At 47.8% G+C, this 17,135-nt stretch overlaps 1 protein-coding gene across 2 annotated transcripts in view; it reads right to left on the reverse strand.

Annotated features, from left to right (window-relative positions):
- CACNG3 (calcium voltage-gated channel auxiliary subunit gamma 3) overlaps positions 1-17,135 on the reverse strand; it is a 62,582-nt gene that overhangs the window by 44,021 nt on the left and 1,426 nt on the right. The window contains exon 2 of one of the 2 annotated variants that reach the window (XM_077828650.1): positions 15,489-15,694. In XM_077828650.1, coding sequence (XP_077684776.1) covers positions 15,489-15,694 — 206 coding nt within the window. Of the gene's footprint in view, positions 1-15,488; positions 15,700-17,135 lie in introns of those variants that run through there. The other variant, XM_077828651.1, reaches the window with a different exon arrangement.

Here is a 17,135-nt window from a genome sequence, read left to right on the forward strand (position 1 = left end):
ATGCCTTTATCCCAGGCATAGATGATGAATTATTCATGGAGGATTAGAAGCAGCACAGTCAGGGCAATAGTTTTTAAGAGGTCAAAAGTGACAAATATGTAAATAACGGCAGCTATTTATTAGTAACCACTCTGGATATTCAGGGTTTTTTTTTCCCATTGCAATTCAAGTCACAAATACCTGGTAAAAATACAATCACATGCCAATCACCAATTCACCAGAGAAATGTAAAATAGGAGTGTTTGAGAGCCACAGACACATAACCCTCAAATGCGACCTATTGTTATCCTGTTGCCAACAGCAAAAGAGGATGACATTACCCCTGTTGTGTGGCATTCCCAGGGACTTTGAATTTATTTTTCCCCCCATTTTGCTCTTCTCCTCTGCTCACAGGTCTGCAACAACATGACATTTTCTGCTCTCATCCTAGTCTTTTGCACTAAATAAGAACAACTTGGCAACGTTGCCCCTCCCCCCCGAGAAAACGGGGACATTAGGTTAAGTAATATGGCTGCTGTACATGGAGTAGCACATCCAAGAAGAGGAGATATCTCCTCTAATTTGATGACCTTTTGGTGTATTTCATCAGTTGAGCACCTATAGATAACTATCGAGAGGTGATCTTTATGCTGAAGGTACCTAATTACGTGCTCAGAACTCAACATGCACCCAATCTGCTGAGCTCTTTTTAAAAAAACTGGCCTAGCAGACTAAAGCCATTGCTATATGATGCAGATTCTCTATGCTGGGCTTCTTCTCCCTGACATACCATGCTGAGTATCTTTTATCCCTAGTTTCCTCCAACTTTTCTCTTTACGATGGTTCTTTTTCTTCGAGAATAAAACAAGTGTAAAATATTCTTGTCCGGTAAGATGGATCTGGCCTTACATTGTACTTACCTGTATGGGGTTTTCTTATTTCGTTGTAATTGCTATGGGTGTTTTGTTTTCCTCCGTACAATAAAAACATTTACTTAATAAAATTGAGTAGCAATGGCTGATGTAAGGATGGTTAGAGATGACCATCCCTTGCAGACCCAAACAGTAGCATTCTTAATTTTGGATTTGATGCCTAAATACCAAGGTGGAGGGGAGATCAGAAATAGATAGAACCTGAGAATATTGTCATAAAAATGTTACCTTTGCAGGAATCATAATCTATTTGCCTGTCTACTATTAGGATTACAAAAAATGCCTAGATTTTCAAGCCTGTCAAATGCAGTTACTCAGCCTGGATGAGGTGGGTGAATGTTGCAAGGCAGAGATAGAGACAAACAAGATAAAGGAATCATGCTACCTGTTGCAAAATGGAACAATATGCCGTACGCATGAACTCATTGGATCATTCCTTCTTTGGAAGTGCTAACCATGGAATAGCTACAGGCTAGGTGCCTCCGGGATGGGAATTGGTTGGGGTACAGACATGAAGTAGCCAACACACCACAAACTGGAAAAGTTCAAATAGAAGAACTGACAGTTGCAGTTCACCTGTCTGAAGCTTTAAAATTCTGGTACTGTTCCTTGTCCCTGGGACTGAAATTAAAATAGAACAATGGCAAATTAGTCTCACTTATCAGGCTGTCTGCAGTGAAACATGGTGAGAAAGTGAAATCCACTCACAGGGCAGCGATTGAAACAAGAGCAGAAAGTGGTTTAACTTCACTCTGCCCTTGCTAGAGATAGAATGACTCGGTCAGTCTCAGAGGCAGCGCTGTAAGTTACTCACAGGGCAAGACACATAACCCGGAACAGCAGCTGCAGGTATTTATTCTGACTGTGCTTAGCTGTAGCATCTGTGAGTCTCACAGTAAATTATAAACAAATACATACAAAATATCAAGCTGACCTTACAGATGACTTGATTAAAATAGGGCTCATGATCTGCTCTCACAAAAGGCACATACTTTAACAAACTACCCTTGAGGTATGGTAAGTAAAAAAACGCGAGCTCTATAAAGTGCATCGGAGTTGGCCTCTGGTGGAGAACTTGGAAACGTCAGCTCCCCAGGCAGAGATGCTCAAGTGAGAGGTGCCTTGCCTGTGATCCCGCAGAGGACAACCCCAGCAATCAACAACATGAGTGACTGGGCAGGATGCAGAACAGAATGGAGCACAGGGGGAAAGTGATTTCCAAAAGTAACCAGATCCGAGAGCATTCAAGGCTTCACAGGGGACAACCAAGAGCACAAACTGCACCAGAAGAGGAGGAGACACTGAAGGGAAATGAACGTGGCAGAGGAGTATATAAGCCAATAAACGAGGCTCCAGCACCATTCATATTGTGCTGTTATTTGACAAGACAGGTGTAGATCTAACACCCCACAACATGAACATTGTTTTTCTTGCCTTTTGTGGTTTGGAGTTCTAGATCCCTGGGGTTCATATTGCACGCCGTAGCATGGTATCCAGGCACAGATGCAGAGCTGATTCTGGGCTCTCTAAGGAGGGCTAAAAACAAATAATTGTTGGCAAGAGTGGTTTCCATGGACAAAGAGGCCCCTGTTTTTATAACTGCATGTATGTGCATAATGTCTGTGCACAAGGATTGTACTTTGATTTACAGTCTCAGCAACCACACACACAAATTTTCCTTTTTTGCACCATTATGGAAATCTCTGTCTTAGTGTCAATATGGATTTCTGTTTCTGCTCTGGGGGATAAGGTCTGATTTTTCTGGGCCTCATTTTGCAGAAATCAATCCTTTCTTTTTTTTTTTTTTTTTGTCATCACAGAATACATGGTAATTTGAGTACAAAAATGGATTTTGTTCTGAAATCTTTTTGATGTGTGTTGGGTGGGCCAAGGTTAATTTCACTTCAGACAATTATTCCTTTATATTCATTTCATACATTTGTCAAGCAAGGTCACCATCCAGTCAATTGTAGCCAATATTCAATATTTTCCCCTCAGAAATCTCAAAATAGATGTGCATGTCAAGTGAGGTTTATGTTTGCTTTGGGTAATGGCAACAAGAGGTTAACACTTTCAAACAGGCTACTTTGTATTTTCCTAGGATATAAATATTCATCAGGACACGGAATGTGCTTTAAAATAAAGCACAGCCCTACCTGCAGATTATATTTCTAAAATATAAAATTTAAAATGTTTGAGCTGATCGACCTAAGCATGGAGCTTAGAAGGTAAGACTGTAAAGACTCATATGTGAATCATCAGGGCTAGTCCCACCAATCAATGAAGTTAACACTTTTTTGTTATATAATCAATTTTAAATGCTATAATGAGGAATGCAATAGTGTATAATATAATAAGGAATGCAAACTCTGAAATGTCTTCTGTTTATTGAATTTTTGTGGAGCTCTGTCAATATACATGAGCAAAGAAAGTAGACACCAGTAATCAAACAGACACGGTCACTCTTTATCACAGCAGGTGTCTCCTTAATCAAAGAGTCCTCTCTAGATGCCTGCTGATACCTTACTTTCTCCCTGAAGTCTGGGTTCATGTTGAGCCATGGTTCATTATAGTCTGAGCTTTAGGATTTCACAAAAGGAATGGCAAAATAGATGGATTCAATTTGTACATTTAACCCCAGAGAAGAGAAAAGAAAAGATACAAATAACTTTAGGAAGAAATGTGAAGCCATAAACCACAGTGAGTTCTCTGAAGATTGCTTTTGAAAAAAACATCTTCAACTATTTCCTAAATATCAATGACTAAACTAAATTGTAGCGAGATAAAACTTCAAGAAATAAGTCCAAGAAATCATGTCAAAGATTGTAAAAGGCTATATCACAATTCTAGCCTTTCTCCAAGGACACAGAAGGAGTCAGTTCCTGGAGAGCTGGGGACAGGATTCAGAACTCCTGGCTGCTGGACCTGTGCTTTAACCACTAGATAACACTCCTTCTCCTTGTACACTTGTACTATGTACTATGTACTGGATATATTAGATGGCTCTGAAAGTGCCTTTCAGATAGATTGGGTAATTGTATATCTGAAGACCCAGGGAGATGAGGAGAAGAGGCTGAGTTTTCATTCCATTTCCCTTTTCACTTTCCCGTGCGCCAAGGCTGGGGTTGTCAAAGCAGCCTACGGGAGTTGGATTTGGGTGCTTTACCTCCTTAGGCATCTACATGCTATTTGTGCTGATAAGAGTTAATAACAACAAAGGCCACAGCAGAGCCATTCTATGAATCAGCCAGGGAGAGAACGTAAGAGCGGCCAGACTGGGTCAGACCAAAGGTCCATCCAGCTCAGCATCCTGTCCTCCGACAGTGGCCAGTGCCAGGTGCCCCAGAGGGAATGAACAGAACAGGGAATCATCCAGTGATCCCTCCCGTCGCCCATTCACAGCTTCTGGCAAACAGAGGCTAGGGGACACCATCCCTGCCCATCCTGGCTAATAGCCATTGATGGACCTATCCTCCATGAACTTAGTTAGTTCTTTTTTGAACCCTGTTATAGTCTTGGCCTTCACAACATCCTCTGGCAAGGAGTTCCACAGGTTGACTGTGCGTTGTGTGAAAAAATACTTCCTTGTGTTTGTTTTAAATCTGCTGCCTAGTAATTTCATTTGGTGACCCCGAGTTCTTGTGTTATAAGAAGGAGTAAATAACACTTCCTTATTTACTTTCTCCACACGTGTCATGATTTTATAGACCTCTATCATCTCCTCCCTTAGTTGTCTCTTTGCCAAGCTGAAAAGTCCCAGTCTTATCAATCTCTCCTCAAATGGAGGCAGTTCCATACCCCTAATCATTTTTGTTGACCTTTTCTGAACCTTTTCCAATATATCTTTTTTTTAGATGGGGCGACCACATCTGCATGCAGTATTCAAGGTGTTGGAATACCATGGATTTATATACAGGCAACATGATACTTTCTGTCTTATTATAATGAGAGGGTCATTTACAAGGTGAACCATGCACTTTGACACCCTTCTCTATAGAAGAGCCCTCCTGTGGTTGCTGCAGAGTGGTGCTAACTATTTATACATTTAAAAAAAACCCTTGTATTAACTTGATAAATGAGGTTAATGTCAATTTATTGGAGTGTACATTATGTGCATTTAAAATCCATGGGAAAATCCATGTGAGCAGTAATTAGTATGATATAGGAGACACTTAGCAAAGTTTAACATCCTGGCCATTTCATCGAAGCTCCTGTCAAGATACCCAGAGCAATCACAGCACATTGTGGACACATTGGGACACAAATGCCATTTTTGAGTTATAGTACTTTAAAAATAAAAAAAAATTAAATAAAAAGGGCCTAGCTTTCAAAAGTGGTGATTTTGGGTGTCCAACACGGGACTCTTGGAAGGGGCCGGATTTTTAGAAGGTGCTGAGAGCTCCTGCCCTTTAAAAATCAGGCCCCTTTAAAGTATCTCAAATTGGGCTTCCAAAAAGCACTAGTCACTTTAGAAAAGGTACATCTAGGTATTTTTGAAGTAAAATCACAATATGTTCTGCACTGATCAGTCTCTATTTTAAATGCATTAAGTAGGTGTTGCATAGCAAGCCTGGGACCAGAGCTGGTTTGCATGAGCAAAAATAGGAATTTAAAACAACCAGCCCCACAACATTACAACTGTGAAAATGCCCCAACATTGGCAATGCAAAACTAACAGCCTCTATTATCCACTCCTACCTGAGTAAAAGGAGGCTTCTATCATACATTATTAGAATCATAGAATCATAGGGTTAGAAGGGACCACCAGGGTCATCTGGTCTAGCCCCCTGCCAAGATGCAGGATTTGTTGGATCTAAACCCTCCCAGACAGATGCAGTCCAGCCTCCTTTGGAAAACCTCCGGTTAAGGAGCTTCCATGGCCTTCCCAGGCGTCTGCTCCACTGGTCGACGGTTCTTACAGTTAGGGAGTTTTTCCTGAGATTTAATCTAACTCGGCTGTGCTGTAGTTTGAACCCACTGCCTCTTGTCCTGCCCACCGTGGCAAGAGAGAACAACTTTTCTCCATCCTTTTTATGGCAGCCTTTCAAGTATCAGAAGACTGCTATCATATCCCCTCTTAATCTCCTGTTTTCAAACTAAACATACCCAGTTCCTTCCGCCTTTGCTCATACGGCTGCATTCCATCCCTTTGATCATCTTTGTCGCTCGCCCCTGGATCCTTTCCAGTTTCTCTACATCCTTTCTATACATTGGTGACCCAACGTGGACACAGTCCTCCAGCGGAGGCCTGACCAGTGCCGAGTAGAGCAGTAGTCTCACCACCCAGGATTCGCATGCTATGTCTCTGTTAATGCAACCTAAAAATTTATTTGCTTTTTTTTGCAACAGCATCGCATTGCTGACTCATGTTGAGGCTGTGATCCACCACAACTCCCAGATCCTTCTCAGCAGCGCTGTTGCCAAGCCAGTTATCCCCCATTCTGTATTTGTGCATTTGGGTTTTCTTCCCTAAGTGCAGCACCTTACCTTTGTCTTTGTTGAATTTCATTTTGTTGTCTATAACCCAGTTCTCCAATGTATCAAGATCCCTCTGAATTTTAGCTCTAGCACCCAAAGTGTTGGCAACCCCCTTCGCCCCCAGCTTTGTGTCATCTGCCAACTTGATCAGTCTGCTTTCTATACCTACATCCAGGTCATTAATAAATATGTTCAACAACACTGGCTCCAGAACAGATCCCCCTGGAACCCCACTTGAGACCTGCCTCCAATCTGACAGCATTCCATTAATAGCTACTCTTTGTTTGCAGTTGTTTAACCAATATGTCTCCACATATTTTATTAATTAATAATACAGAAGCTTGGAGATGCCTTTAACAAGATCAGGGCTCTATTAAACTAGGTACTGCACATATACACAGCAAGAGACAGTCCCTGTCCTGAGGAGCTTGCAATCTAAACAGAGGAGAAAGGGAAACAGGCACAGAGAGATAAAGCAACTTTCCCAAGGTCACAGGTAGAGCAGGAATAGAAGCCAGGTCTCCTGACTCCAAGCCCAGTGCTCTGTGCACTAGATAATGCTGCCTTCCTGTATGCACACAGCATATATAGAAATGTGGGGGTAAAATTCAAGCTGGTTACTTGTGCCTTGGTAAGTATCCGTTGTTTTACGCCCAGGGCAGGAGAGAAGGGCTGAGGTTCATCCAGGAGGTGACTCTGTTTCAAATCAGTGGAGTTCCAATAGTAGCAAGTTTAGTTCAAGGTGTTTGATGGACTTCTGAGTTAAATCATCCTCAGGTGGGAGCTGGGGCATCACCTACTCAAGACAGCTTTAGAACAAAAACTCCCCTTTGTAATTGACAAGTGTTTGATCCACATGCTGAAGTGATTGGTTCCCCTGTGCCAATACAAAATGCTCTGTGTCCACAGAGAGTGCGGGGTGATCCCACCTACATCTGAGCTCAGTGGGTTACTCTCTGCCAGTTGTCTGTATATTCCCTAGACTAACAATAACATTTGGCATGTCTAGACCACATTCCAACCACGGATTCAAAAGCATTTGACAAATATGGATTAACACACATAGCCCTGCTGAGAGGCAGGTGTCATTATCCCATTTTACAGATGGTAAAACTCAGACACAGAAGTGCAACGATTTGCACCAGGTTATACAACTGCAGAGTCAGGGATCGTAACTCCTATTGCCACGTTCTCACCATTCAACCACACTCATCTGAATCTCTGTATTCTAACCACCGGGAAGTTAGCATATTATCCCCCGTGGGACAGTCTATTCACAGCAGTAAAGCCTGGAGGATCCCTTTCTCCTGTAATAATCCTCAAGGTCTTCTCCCTTTAAAACCAATGCTACATCCCACAGCCATCGGCCTCAACTCGGGATTTTTCAGCCTTTGTTAGCCATCCCTAATTGCGTACAGCCGTAATGGAAGCAGCGACCCTACATGGAAAAATTCCACATAAGCCTCATTCACATGCAGACTTCCACCGCTATTAAAGAGTCACAGCTCTGGAGACGCCAGACGACACACCGCTCCTATGCGGTTATACAATGCCCAACTCTGAGCTGGTTCACAGCACACATTTCACTTTCACCCATCACAGTGACTGCTCTGTTACTCCTCCCGTGCCACTCGCAGGCAATGTGGAAGCTGTCACTTTGTACAGCCCTGAATACAGGTACTCGAGCCATATAAACACATTGTCATTCTAACAGAGACAACTGCAGGCCTTCTATCCAAACCAAAGAAAACAACCCCCTCCCCAAGACAGTTTCTCAAAGATTAGTTCTCAGGAGCTGGTTAAAGCAATCTGTGCCTCAGGGTAAATACTGGCTACATGGAGGTTCAAAGCAAACTGGGTACCTGAGCACAGGCGTGTTTGAAAGGTCAGGGGTCCGGCAGGCAGTTTGTGACCTGGCTCCCTTCAGAAGCATGGTCTATGGCTCTTGCTCTTTGACCTCATTCCAAAATCAGAACTTCCAGGAATTCCACTTTCCCGCTTCCACTGAGACTTTTACTTGTGTATTGGAGGCCATGGTCTAGAGTCTTTAGTCCAGCCGTGCTGTACCTGGTGCAGGACCACAGGGGGTGGGACTGGGACAAAGTTGGCTCTAAACCACCTGTCACGGGGGACACTCACGTCTTGTGAGTGCCTCCTATGGGCTGGCAGTGGTACTGCAATTTTTCTTTTTTGCTCTTGATGCCCCATCAGCTGCCGACCTGGCCAGGCAGGTCTTCAATGGCTCAGCCCTCTGGCCAAGTCACACAGAGTCAATATGCATAAATGAACATCTTCAGGGGTAACAAAGGTCCAGGTAGGACTATCACTGTACCCTTGTTAGCGTCTTCAGCCCGATCTCTGGGCTCAGTACCTCCTGGGCTAACTTTAAAGTCCTTTCATGCCCTGTTATAGAGCAGCGCCCCCAGGGGTTTCTGCCTGGAGACCCTTTGTCTTCACTGGTTCTCACTGCCCCAGATCTCCAACCAGGTCATCTCTCAAGTTTAGTCCCCTTCTGAGGAGTAACTAAGAGTTCACCAGACAGTCTGTCTGCCCTTACCAGGGTCATGAGCCCCATCCCTGAGCCCTTTAAATTCCAGCCCTTTGCTTGGGCTTCTAAACGAGCTTAGGCCTCTTCTCCAGTGGCTGGTGGGGGGACCCAGGTCCACCCACTACTCTGGGTCCCAAACCAGGGACCCTATGAACAGCAGTCATGTACTACTCCCTTTAACTCCTTCAGTTAGCTGCTGCTGTTCTCCCTGGGCTTCTTCCCACTGGGTCTCTTCCCGGCCACCTCAGCCTGTAGGGTTACAGTTCTCAGGTGCACGTTCTACTTGCAGAAAGCGGAATGCAGCCAGAACTCAACTTCTGGTTCTCTCTGAGGCTCCTGTGGCCATAGCATCCATCCTTTCCCTCTGGCCCCAGCAAGGAACTGACCTGCTCAGGCCCCGCCGCTCTTTTTAGCCAAGGCTGCTGTGCTGTGATTGGCTACTTCCCTGCAGCCTTTCTAGGCAGGCCTGAAAGATCCAGCTCTGCTGTTGCTTTCCTGGGGTGGGGTGCGGTAGGAACCAGAAGCCTCCAGCAGGGGGCCTCAAAGGACCTGATACACCTTGTCATACCACCTTTATACTCCCCCCAAACCTAGGGCTTGATGGGGACTGGTTGATCCCCATTGTATGTAAGTGCACTAGGAATACAGTCACATGACCGGACCGTTAACGTGACTGGATACACCCTAGTCAGGAACAACAGAGTGGGCCGCGGTGACACTACATCAAAGATACCTTTGCCAGTGGTCGAGTTATTGACAACCCAGAAGAACAGGAACTGGAATACTTATGGATCAGTGTTCCAACTGATAAATCATAGGACAGGTTCTGATGGGGTTCTATTACAGACACCAAACCAGGTGAAGGAACAGCATAAGCAGCTCTTTAAACATCTATCTATAACGTATGGAAAGAACAATTGTGTTATCATGGGGGATTTTCAATTTGGGGGACACGTGCTACAGGTCTCATGCTGCCTTGTAGCTTCTAAACATTATAAATAACTGTCTAACACAAAAAGCCTCGCAACCAACTCAGGGTAATTCTATATTAGACCTGACTCTAATGGATAAAGATGAATTGATCACAGAACTAAAAACTGATGCTTACTTAGGTACAAGTGATCACAACCTAATTTCATTTGCTATCTGCAAATAGAACACAGTCCAAAGCAGAAATACGTATACTTCATGTTTAAGGGCCGACCCGTCCCTGTTCGCCCCGTGTCGATGTAGACTACGAGCCCTTTGGAGCAGGTTCTGTATCGTACAATGATGTTTGTGGAGTGCCATGACAGACTGCGGGGAATTAACAGGTGGGCCTGCACTCTGATCACTCTGACACCAATTAGTTCCCCTGGAGAAAGCTGATTGGTAATTACCTTTAATCAGGCAGGTGGGCTGGATGAGCTAACGAGACAGTTAGCCCATCAGTTCAAGACTGATAAAGAGACACAGGAAGGAAGCCTCAGGGGGCAGAGAGGGGAACAGGCAGCTGAGTCCAGGCTTCCGAAGGCCTCAGGTCCAGAGGAGAGGACCAGAAGCAGAAGCGATGTTGTAAACAGACTGTTGCACAGTCTAGAGCTGTTGGTGGAGGGAGCTCAAATACATCGCATGGTGCATACGCAACCGGTAGAGTCTGAGGCAGTTTCTGTGGAGCAAAGAGACAGGAACCTGCCCTGCTACAAGTGCCTCGCACAACGGAGTCTGACTCCGCTGGGGCCTCTGGCCAGTGGGTAACAGGATATTAACAGCCAGATGGCTACCAGCCGTGCCAAAACAGCCCACGGTACAATTCAGGGGGAAGAGCTGGGAGGCTGCTGTGACAGTGAGTGGGGCTGCAGGATTTTTTTAAAAATAGTACTAGATAGTTTTACGACCATTAATGAATGTATCTAATTGTGTGAGATGAACAAGGGGCACCCCACTGTAATGAAAGCACAGCGGATCAGGAATGATTTCTATCCAGCGGGGTGTCATAGAATATCAGGGCTGGAAGGGACCTCAGGAGGTCATCTCAAAGCAGGACCGATCCCCAATTAAATCATCCCAGCCAGGGCTTTGTCAAGCCTGACCTTAAAAACCTCAAAGGAAGGAGATTCCACCACCTCCCTAGGTAACGCATTCCAGTGCTTCACCACCCTGCTAGGGAAAAAGTTTTTCCTAATATGCTATGGAGGCTTTTATCATCCTTGCAGCAACAGGCACTGGTTATTTCTGGGGGCAGAATACTGACCTGGATGGACCAGTGCATGATCCAGAAGGGCAACCTCACCTGATGAGCAGCCTGAGGCTCGCTCCCTAGTGCGGTGGGTATGAAACAATTAAGTGGGGATTACGTTACTTAACCAAATAATGCCACAACAGGGTCAGCTACAGAAAGCTCATTTAGCCACCCTCACTTCAAGAAAGTGAGCAATAACTTTGGCTCTCTAGAAAGATGGTGGTGATCCTAAGGGTTACACCTGGAGAGACCTCTATTTGGGACTGGGAGTAGTGAGGCAGGTGCCTGAGAAAGATGAATGGGCACAGGACAGTGCTTAAAATGTGGATAATTCAAACAAACTGGACTTGGTTGTCCTCTCATTCACACCTGGTTTACACTTCTGTAATAACTTGGAGTTACTCCCAATTGACACCAGCGTAAGGAAGAGAACAATTAAGAGCACTATATTTAATGTTGCTGAGTTAAATTAAATCTGATGGAAACCAAACAGCTGTTACTTTTCAGGAACCAAAGCCCAGCTCAACTATTTCTTTTTCTCCATAAAAGTTCTGTGCATTTTCCCCTTTCTATATTAACAATGAAGTCAAAGAAGAGGAAAAACAATTTATTATAAACCACTAAAGAGGATGCACAGGAACAAAATATATTTGTCAAGTTTGAGCAAGAAGCACAATAAGGTAGCTTAATAAGATAGGCACATATTCTACAAGTGATAATTAAAATTCAAACACTACAATTTAAAACAAAGGCCACGTTAGCCTGGTAGTCTGTGAATTCCTGCCTAGACTCTAGATAACAAGTCAACCATTAATTTGTATTTTCCAGTGTGGGTGTCTCTATGGGTCCTTTGCTGATTCATTCAAGATTTATCCTCTTTTGCTTATGGGCTTTCTACAGTCATGTGACATAAATTGTTCCCACACAGCTACTGTGCATGTGTAACTGACATGTATTTAAAAGGCATCAGAGAGACAGTACAAACTCAACACTCACTTTGGCCATTTGAATAATCTACCATCAACACTCAGGAAGAGAAAAACTAGCACGTAACAGTTTGCCATTTAATTTCTTTGCATAAAATACATTAAAAAGCCACGAGCATGAACTGTTCAAGACAAGTTCTGTTTCCCACGCATGGAGAGCACCTGTTAATGTTAACAGCATATTTTGCCCCTTTGAGCTCAACATTTTCATTTCCAGTTAGTGTTGATATAGGGCAAAATTCAAGTATTTCCAATCCAGGAAAAGGAATATGTATAAATTCAGGTATGGTTGAGGAGATATCTCCCTTAGAAGCCAGTCAGTATTTCTTGTGCATAAAAAGTATTTCATGCACTATCTTAACAGCCATCTTATGGCACAGCAGAGGCAGGTGGGTCTCAAAGTGACTAATTCAATATATTTTGTCCAGCTGTTCTGTTAGAGAAGGAAATTCAGAGCTCTTTTATTTCAGCAAAATGTCCCCTTCTATCTAGCTGAGAATGTTGATCTGCTGCTCACCCTTTGCTGGAGGCAAATTTGTCTTTTCTAGCATCAGATCAGTTAGAGCACAAAACACGAACTAGTTTCTCAGGCAAATATTAAGGAGGCGCCGGTAGCATCTAGCGCTGTGCAGCCAGGCACCTCCAGCGATTCCACCGCGTCTGGAACTGGCAGTTTACTCATGGGCATTGGGTGGCTCAGTGGTTAACAGTGAAGGGTCCCTTTGAGCCAGTAGCTGAGCTGCAAATCAGCCAAAGTGAGTGGTGGCCAAACTGACCATTACTGCAGTAATGCCCTGCTCAGAATAGAAGCCCCATGGTAGTAGATGCTGCACAAACACAATGGTAGACAGAGTCCCTGCCCAAAGAGCCTACAAGCTAAGGCCCCAGTCCTGCAAATAATACTGACGGGCAGACTGCTGGGGATTGAAACCAATGTCCAGGTGCAGCAATCCACTGTGAAGCTGTCAGTTGTAGGATTGGGGCCTCAAAAGACAAGAGGAAGGGTGGAAGACAGGAATACAACATAGGAGTGATCAGTGCAACGTCAGGCACTCTTCTCCTTAGTCATCTCACAATTTCACCGCTGACCTGTGGGAAATGAATTGTGCTATTCACACTGGGGCTTCAGCTGGATGCTGTGTGGCACCTTATTGACTGTGTTATACAAGAGAGCAGGATATCAGTTCTAAAACAACCCAACCCTGTTCTCTCTCTTGGTTTGTTCCAAAGCAGCAAGTTACATCAGTGAGGGTAGCACAAAAACAGTCATTTAAAAAAAAATGTAACACACACAAAAATAAGAATTTCAGAAATTCCTTGTGCTTCCCTAGCACTTTTCACACACCTGGCTCTTTCCCCCTTTACCTGTCCCCATCCCCAAAAGAGTGTCTTTACCCCAGATTAATTTATGTACAATTAAGGCCTGATGCATAGCAAATGGAAATGCTCACACTGACCTCAACAAACGTTGGATCAGACTTTTAATACCATTTACACATGTGCACACACACAGAACACAAAAAGGAGGAACATTTTTGTGTACTTGTCATCAAGTATTGAGCACTTTCAGACACCAAGGAAATAGGCACCTTAGAAATATCACATCTTATTTAGCCAGGTTAGAGAGAGAGAGTTTCCCATTACAAGGTGCAAAGCAGGGAGAGGAACGGAGCTTTATGCTGTAAAAGGCCATCCGTGTCCAAGTACCTGGTTAACACATGTATCCGGTCATTACAGAACCAGCTGCTACAATTTATTTCAACTTCCCAACCTGGCTCCTCTCTTCACTGGTTACTGCTCAGGTATTAGGGCTTGGATTCAGGCCATCTTTATACTTAATCATAATTTCCTGTTCCTAATAAAAATAGCACACAATAAAACTTTTGGTAGAAATAACTCAGAAAAGTGGCAGCTTATGTTGATACAGCAGAGTCAGGTTTGGAGCTTGTAGCCAATGGAGAATACAGGGAAGAGCACTGCTCCGGCTGCTGGCAAGGAGGTCATGGAGTGATGCAGAAGTACACTACAGAGTGAAGTTCTGACAGACATTTATGGACTTGGGAAACTGGATTCCAGTGAGTGATGGGGGCACGGATGGGCAGGTGGGCATGATAGGTGCTTCCTTCCAGATACAATATCTAATGCAGCCTTTCCTGAAGTGTGAGGTGTAGTCCCTTTCCCCGCTAACATGGTCAGGATGAAGAGGCTGTGTGACTGGTTTTTGTTTCCTGGAAAGAGGGCTCAGCATATAAAAATTGGAGACCTGCTGGTCTAATGGATGGAATCATCCAGTTGTAGTCCAGCAAAGACTGGACTAGTGGAGAGTATCTCTCCAGACCTCAGATTCATGACTTGGAACAGGGACTAGGATCTTCCTTAGCACACCACTACTTGACCTGCTTGTGTGTTATTTATCCATTCATGTTCGAATTAGAAAAAGAGCATGGGCATCAAGGGGGACCTATGGCCCACTAAAACAGCGGTTTCTCTGGTAAGGGACAGCACAGAAAGCTGTTCAGAAAAAGGAAGAAGTCTGGTGCCCAAACTGGCATCCTGGGAAAGCTGAAACAGGCCCGGCATTAGGAGCAGCTCTTTTCAGGATGTCTTTGGAACATCAGGGCTCTCAGCCATCCACCACAACTTCCCCAGGGGACCAGACAGAAGCTGCCCATGAATTTCCTTCAAGTTTCCATTCGCCCGCTGGCTGTATTTGTATCTAGAAAGTTTTAACGCCCACCCCATATCCCAGACCAGGGATTAGAGTAGAAAGGGGCCGCTGGCTCCTGTTGATGTAAGTAAATTAGTGACCCTTCGGAAGCAGGAGTCAGGCAGAAAAGTTTAACTTTAACCAAAGGAGAACAGGGCTGGGTTAAACAGAAACTTGATTTAGCAACGATGGGAAACCCGCTCGGCTCTTTCTTGTCCGCCTGCCTGCGGAGGGACGGAGGGCTCTATCTCCTTTTCATCCTGACAGCATCGGCCACACTCTTGCGGCCAGCCCATGCCCCAGCCCAGCGAGGCTCCAGGCCCATGCCACAGGGTGCCCGCTCCCCTGGCGTGGCTGGGGAAGGGGATATACCCAGGCGCGCCTGTCCCTGCTCCGGAAGCCGGGGTCCGAGGGGAGCGGGGGCAGCACCGCACACGGGACACGAGTTGGCCGGTGCCGCTGGGGAGCAAAGCCGGCGAGGGGAAGGGAAGCCCCCACCCCACCCTCCAGCCCGCCCCGGCTGCCTTCACTCGGTGCCCCCCGAGCGGGGCTGAGCTGGCTGCTGAGCGGAGCCAAGCCGCGGAAGGACTCGGTCCCTCCCCCGCCTCTGCCCCGGACCGTCCGGCTGGGGACATACCTTCCAGGCAGCACGTTCGCCACAAGCCCGAGTGGGTCATCACCTCCTCGTTCTTCCGGCTGGTCTCATTGTCGCCCGTGGCCTTGGTCCGGCACACGCCCCGCGAGTACAGCCAGTAGTCCGTGCCCACCGCGATGGTCATGAGGCTGAAGGCTGCGAAGGCGCCCACGGTGGTGATCAGCATCTGGACGCCGCGGTCACACATCCTCATCGCGCTTCATGGTCCGCCGGCGGCGGGCCAGGGGACGGGGGCGCAGGGGCGAGGCTCGCCCGCCCGGCTCAGGCCAGCGCGGCCGGAGCCCGGGGCTGTCCCGCGAGGCTGAGCCGCAGCCGGGCTCCGGGCGCGCATCGCGGTGCCCCGGCCCGGCGCCCCTGGGTCGGAGCCTGGCTCGGGAGCCGCCCGGCGGTCCCCTGCCCGCGGCGCGGCGCCGCCACTGTCGCGCTCCAGGCGAAGGCGGCAGGAGAGAGGTGGAGATCTGGGGGGGGGGGGGCGTGTGGCGGGGGGGGGGGCTGCAAGTGTGTGTGTCTAGAGAGAGAGAGAGAGCGAGCGAGCTCCTCTCGGGGGGTGGGAAAGGAGGCACCGCGCTGAAATGGACCCGCTCCCAGCCCCTCCGGGAGCTCGCCCCGGTCCCACCCACAGCCGGCGGGGGCAGGGAGAGGAAAACAGCAGCAGAGGAAAGGCGCAGGGCTCCCCGGGGTGCTGGAGGGCTGCCGGCGCAGGGCCCCCGCACCGCACCCCACCCCACCCCACCCCGGGGTGCTGGAGGGACCGCTCCAGGCACAGCCCCCCCCACCCCAGGGGTGCTGGAGGGACCGCTCCCGACCCCCTCCCCCGAGGGACAGCCACCGCCTCCGCCTTCCCCTCAGCCCCGCGGGGATTGTGCTGGGAGCTCTGGGGAGAAAACCACGTCCCCCCCGAGCCTAGGGGCTCCCCAGCCGCCTGCCCCTGCGCGGGAAGCCCTGCCCTGCCCGCCGCTCCCCGCTCCTCTGACTGCCTCCGCCAGGCTCCCGGCCCCGCCAACTGGCCATTCAAGTTTTCATGATGCAGAAGCCGGAGCCAAGTGATGCGGAGCGGATGAGCCCCGGCTGCAGGCAGCTCCCTTAAAGGGGCAGCCGGCTGGGAGGCCCGGAGCGGGGCCCGGCTGCTGCGCCCCTTCCCCCGCCCCACACTAGCGCCGCGAGCGGCCGCTGGGTCCAAGCCCCGGGCTGCTGGGGGGCACAGGCAGCAGGCTCCGGGCAGCACGCGCCAGGCACGAGCCCCACGTCCACACACCCAGGGAGAGCCCCAGCCGGGCACACACACAACTCGCTAGTCTCACACGCGCGCACGACTCACGAGATGCCACCCACGCGTGCCTGGCTGCGGCGGCGACACGCTCTCGCTGCTGGAGCTCGTGCCTTGCTTTAGCCTGGGGCAGTGCCCCCCCCCCCACGCGGGGCTGCCCGGCGCGATGCCCCTACCCGTGCAACGGCCCCCCCGGTAAGCCGGGCTCGCCCGCCGGCCTGATCAGATGGTCACTTGGCTTCTCCATGGGACCCGCTGTCCCAAACTCAGCACGAGCCTCCCGCTAGCCGGGCCAGGCCGGTGCATGCCCCCCCCTCCCCAGCCCCTGCCCCTCCCTCTGCGCCCCCTGCCCCTCCCCGTCC

Source organism: Eretmochelys imbricata, chromosome 10, assembly GCF_965152235.1.
Source record: "Eretmochelys imbricata isolate rEreImb1 chromosome 10, rEreImb1.hap1, whole genome shotgun sequence".
NCBI lineage: Eukaryota > Metazoa > Chordata > Testudines > Cheloniidae > Eretmochelys > Eretmochelys imbricata.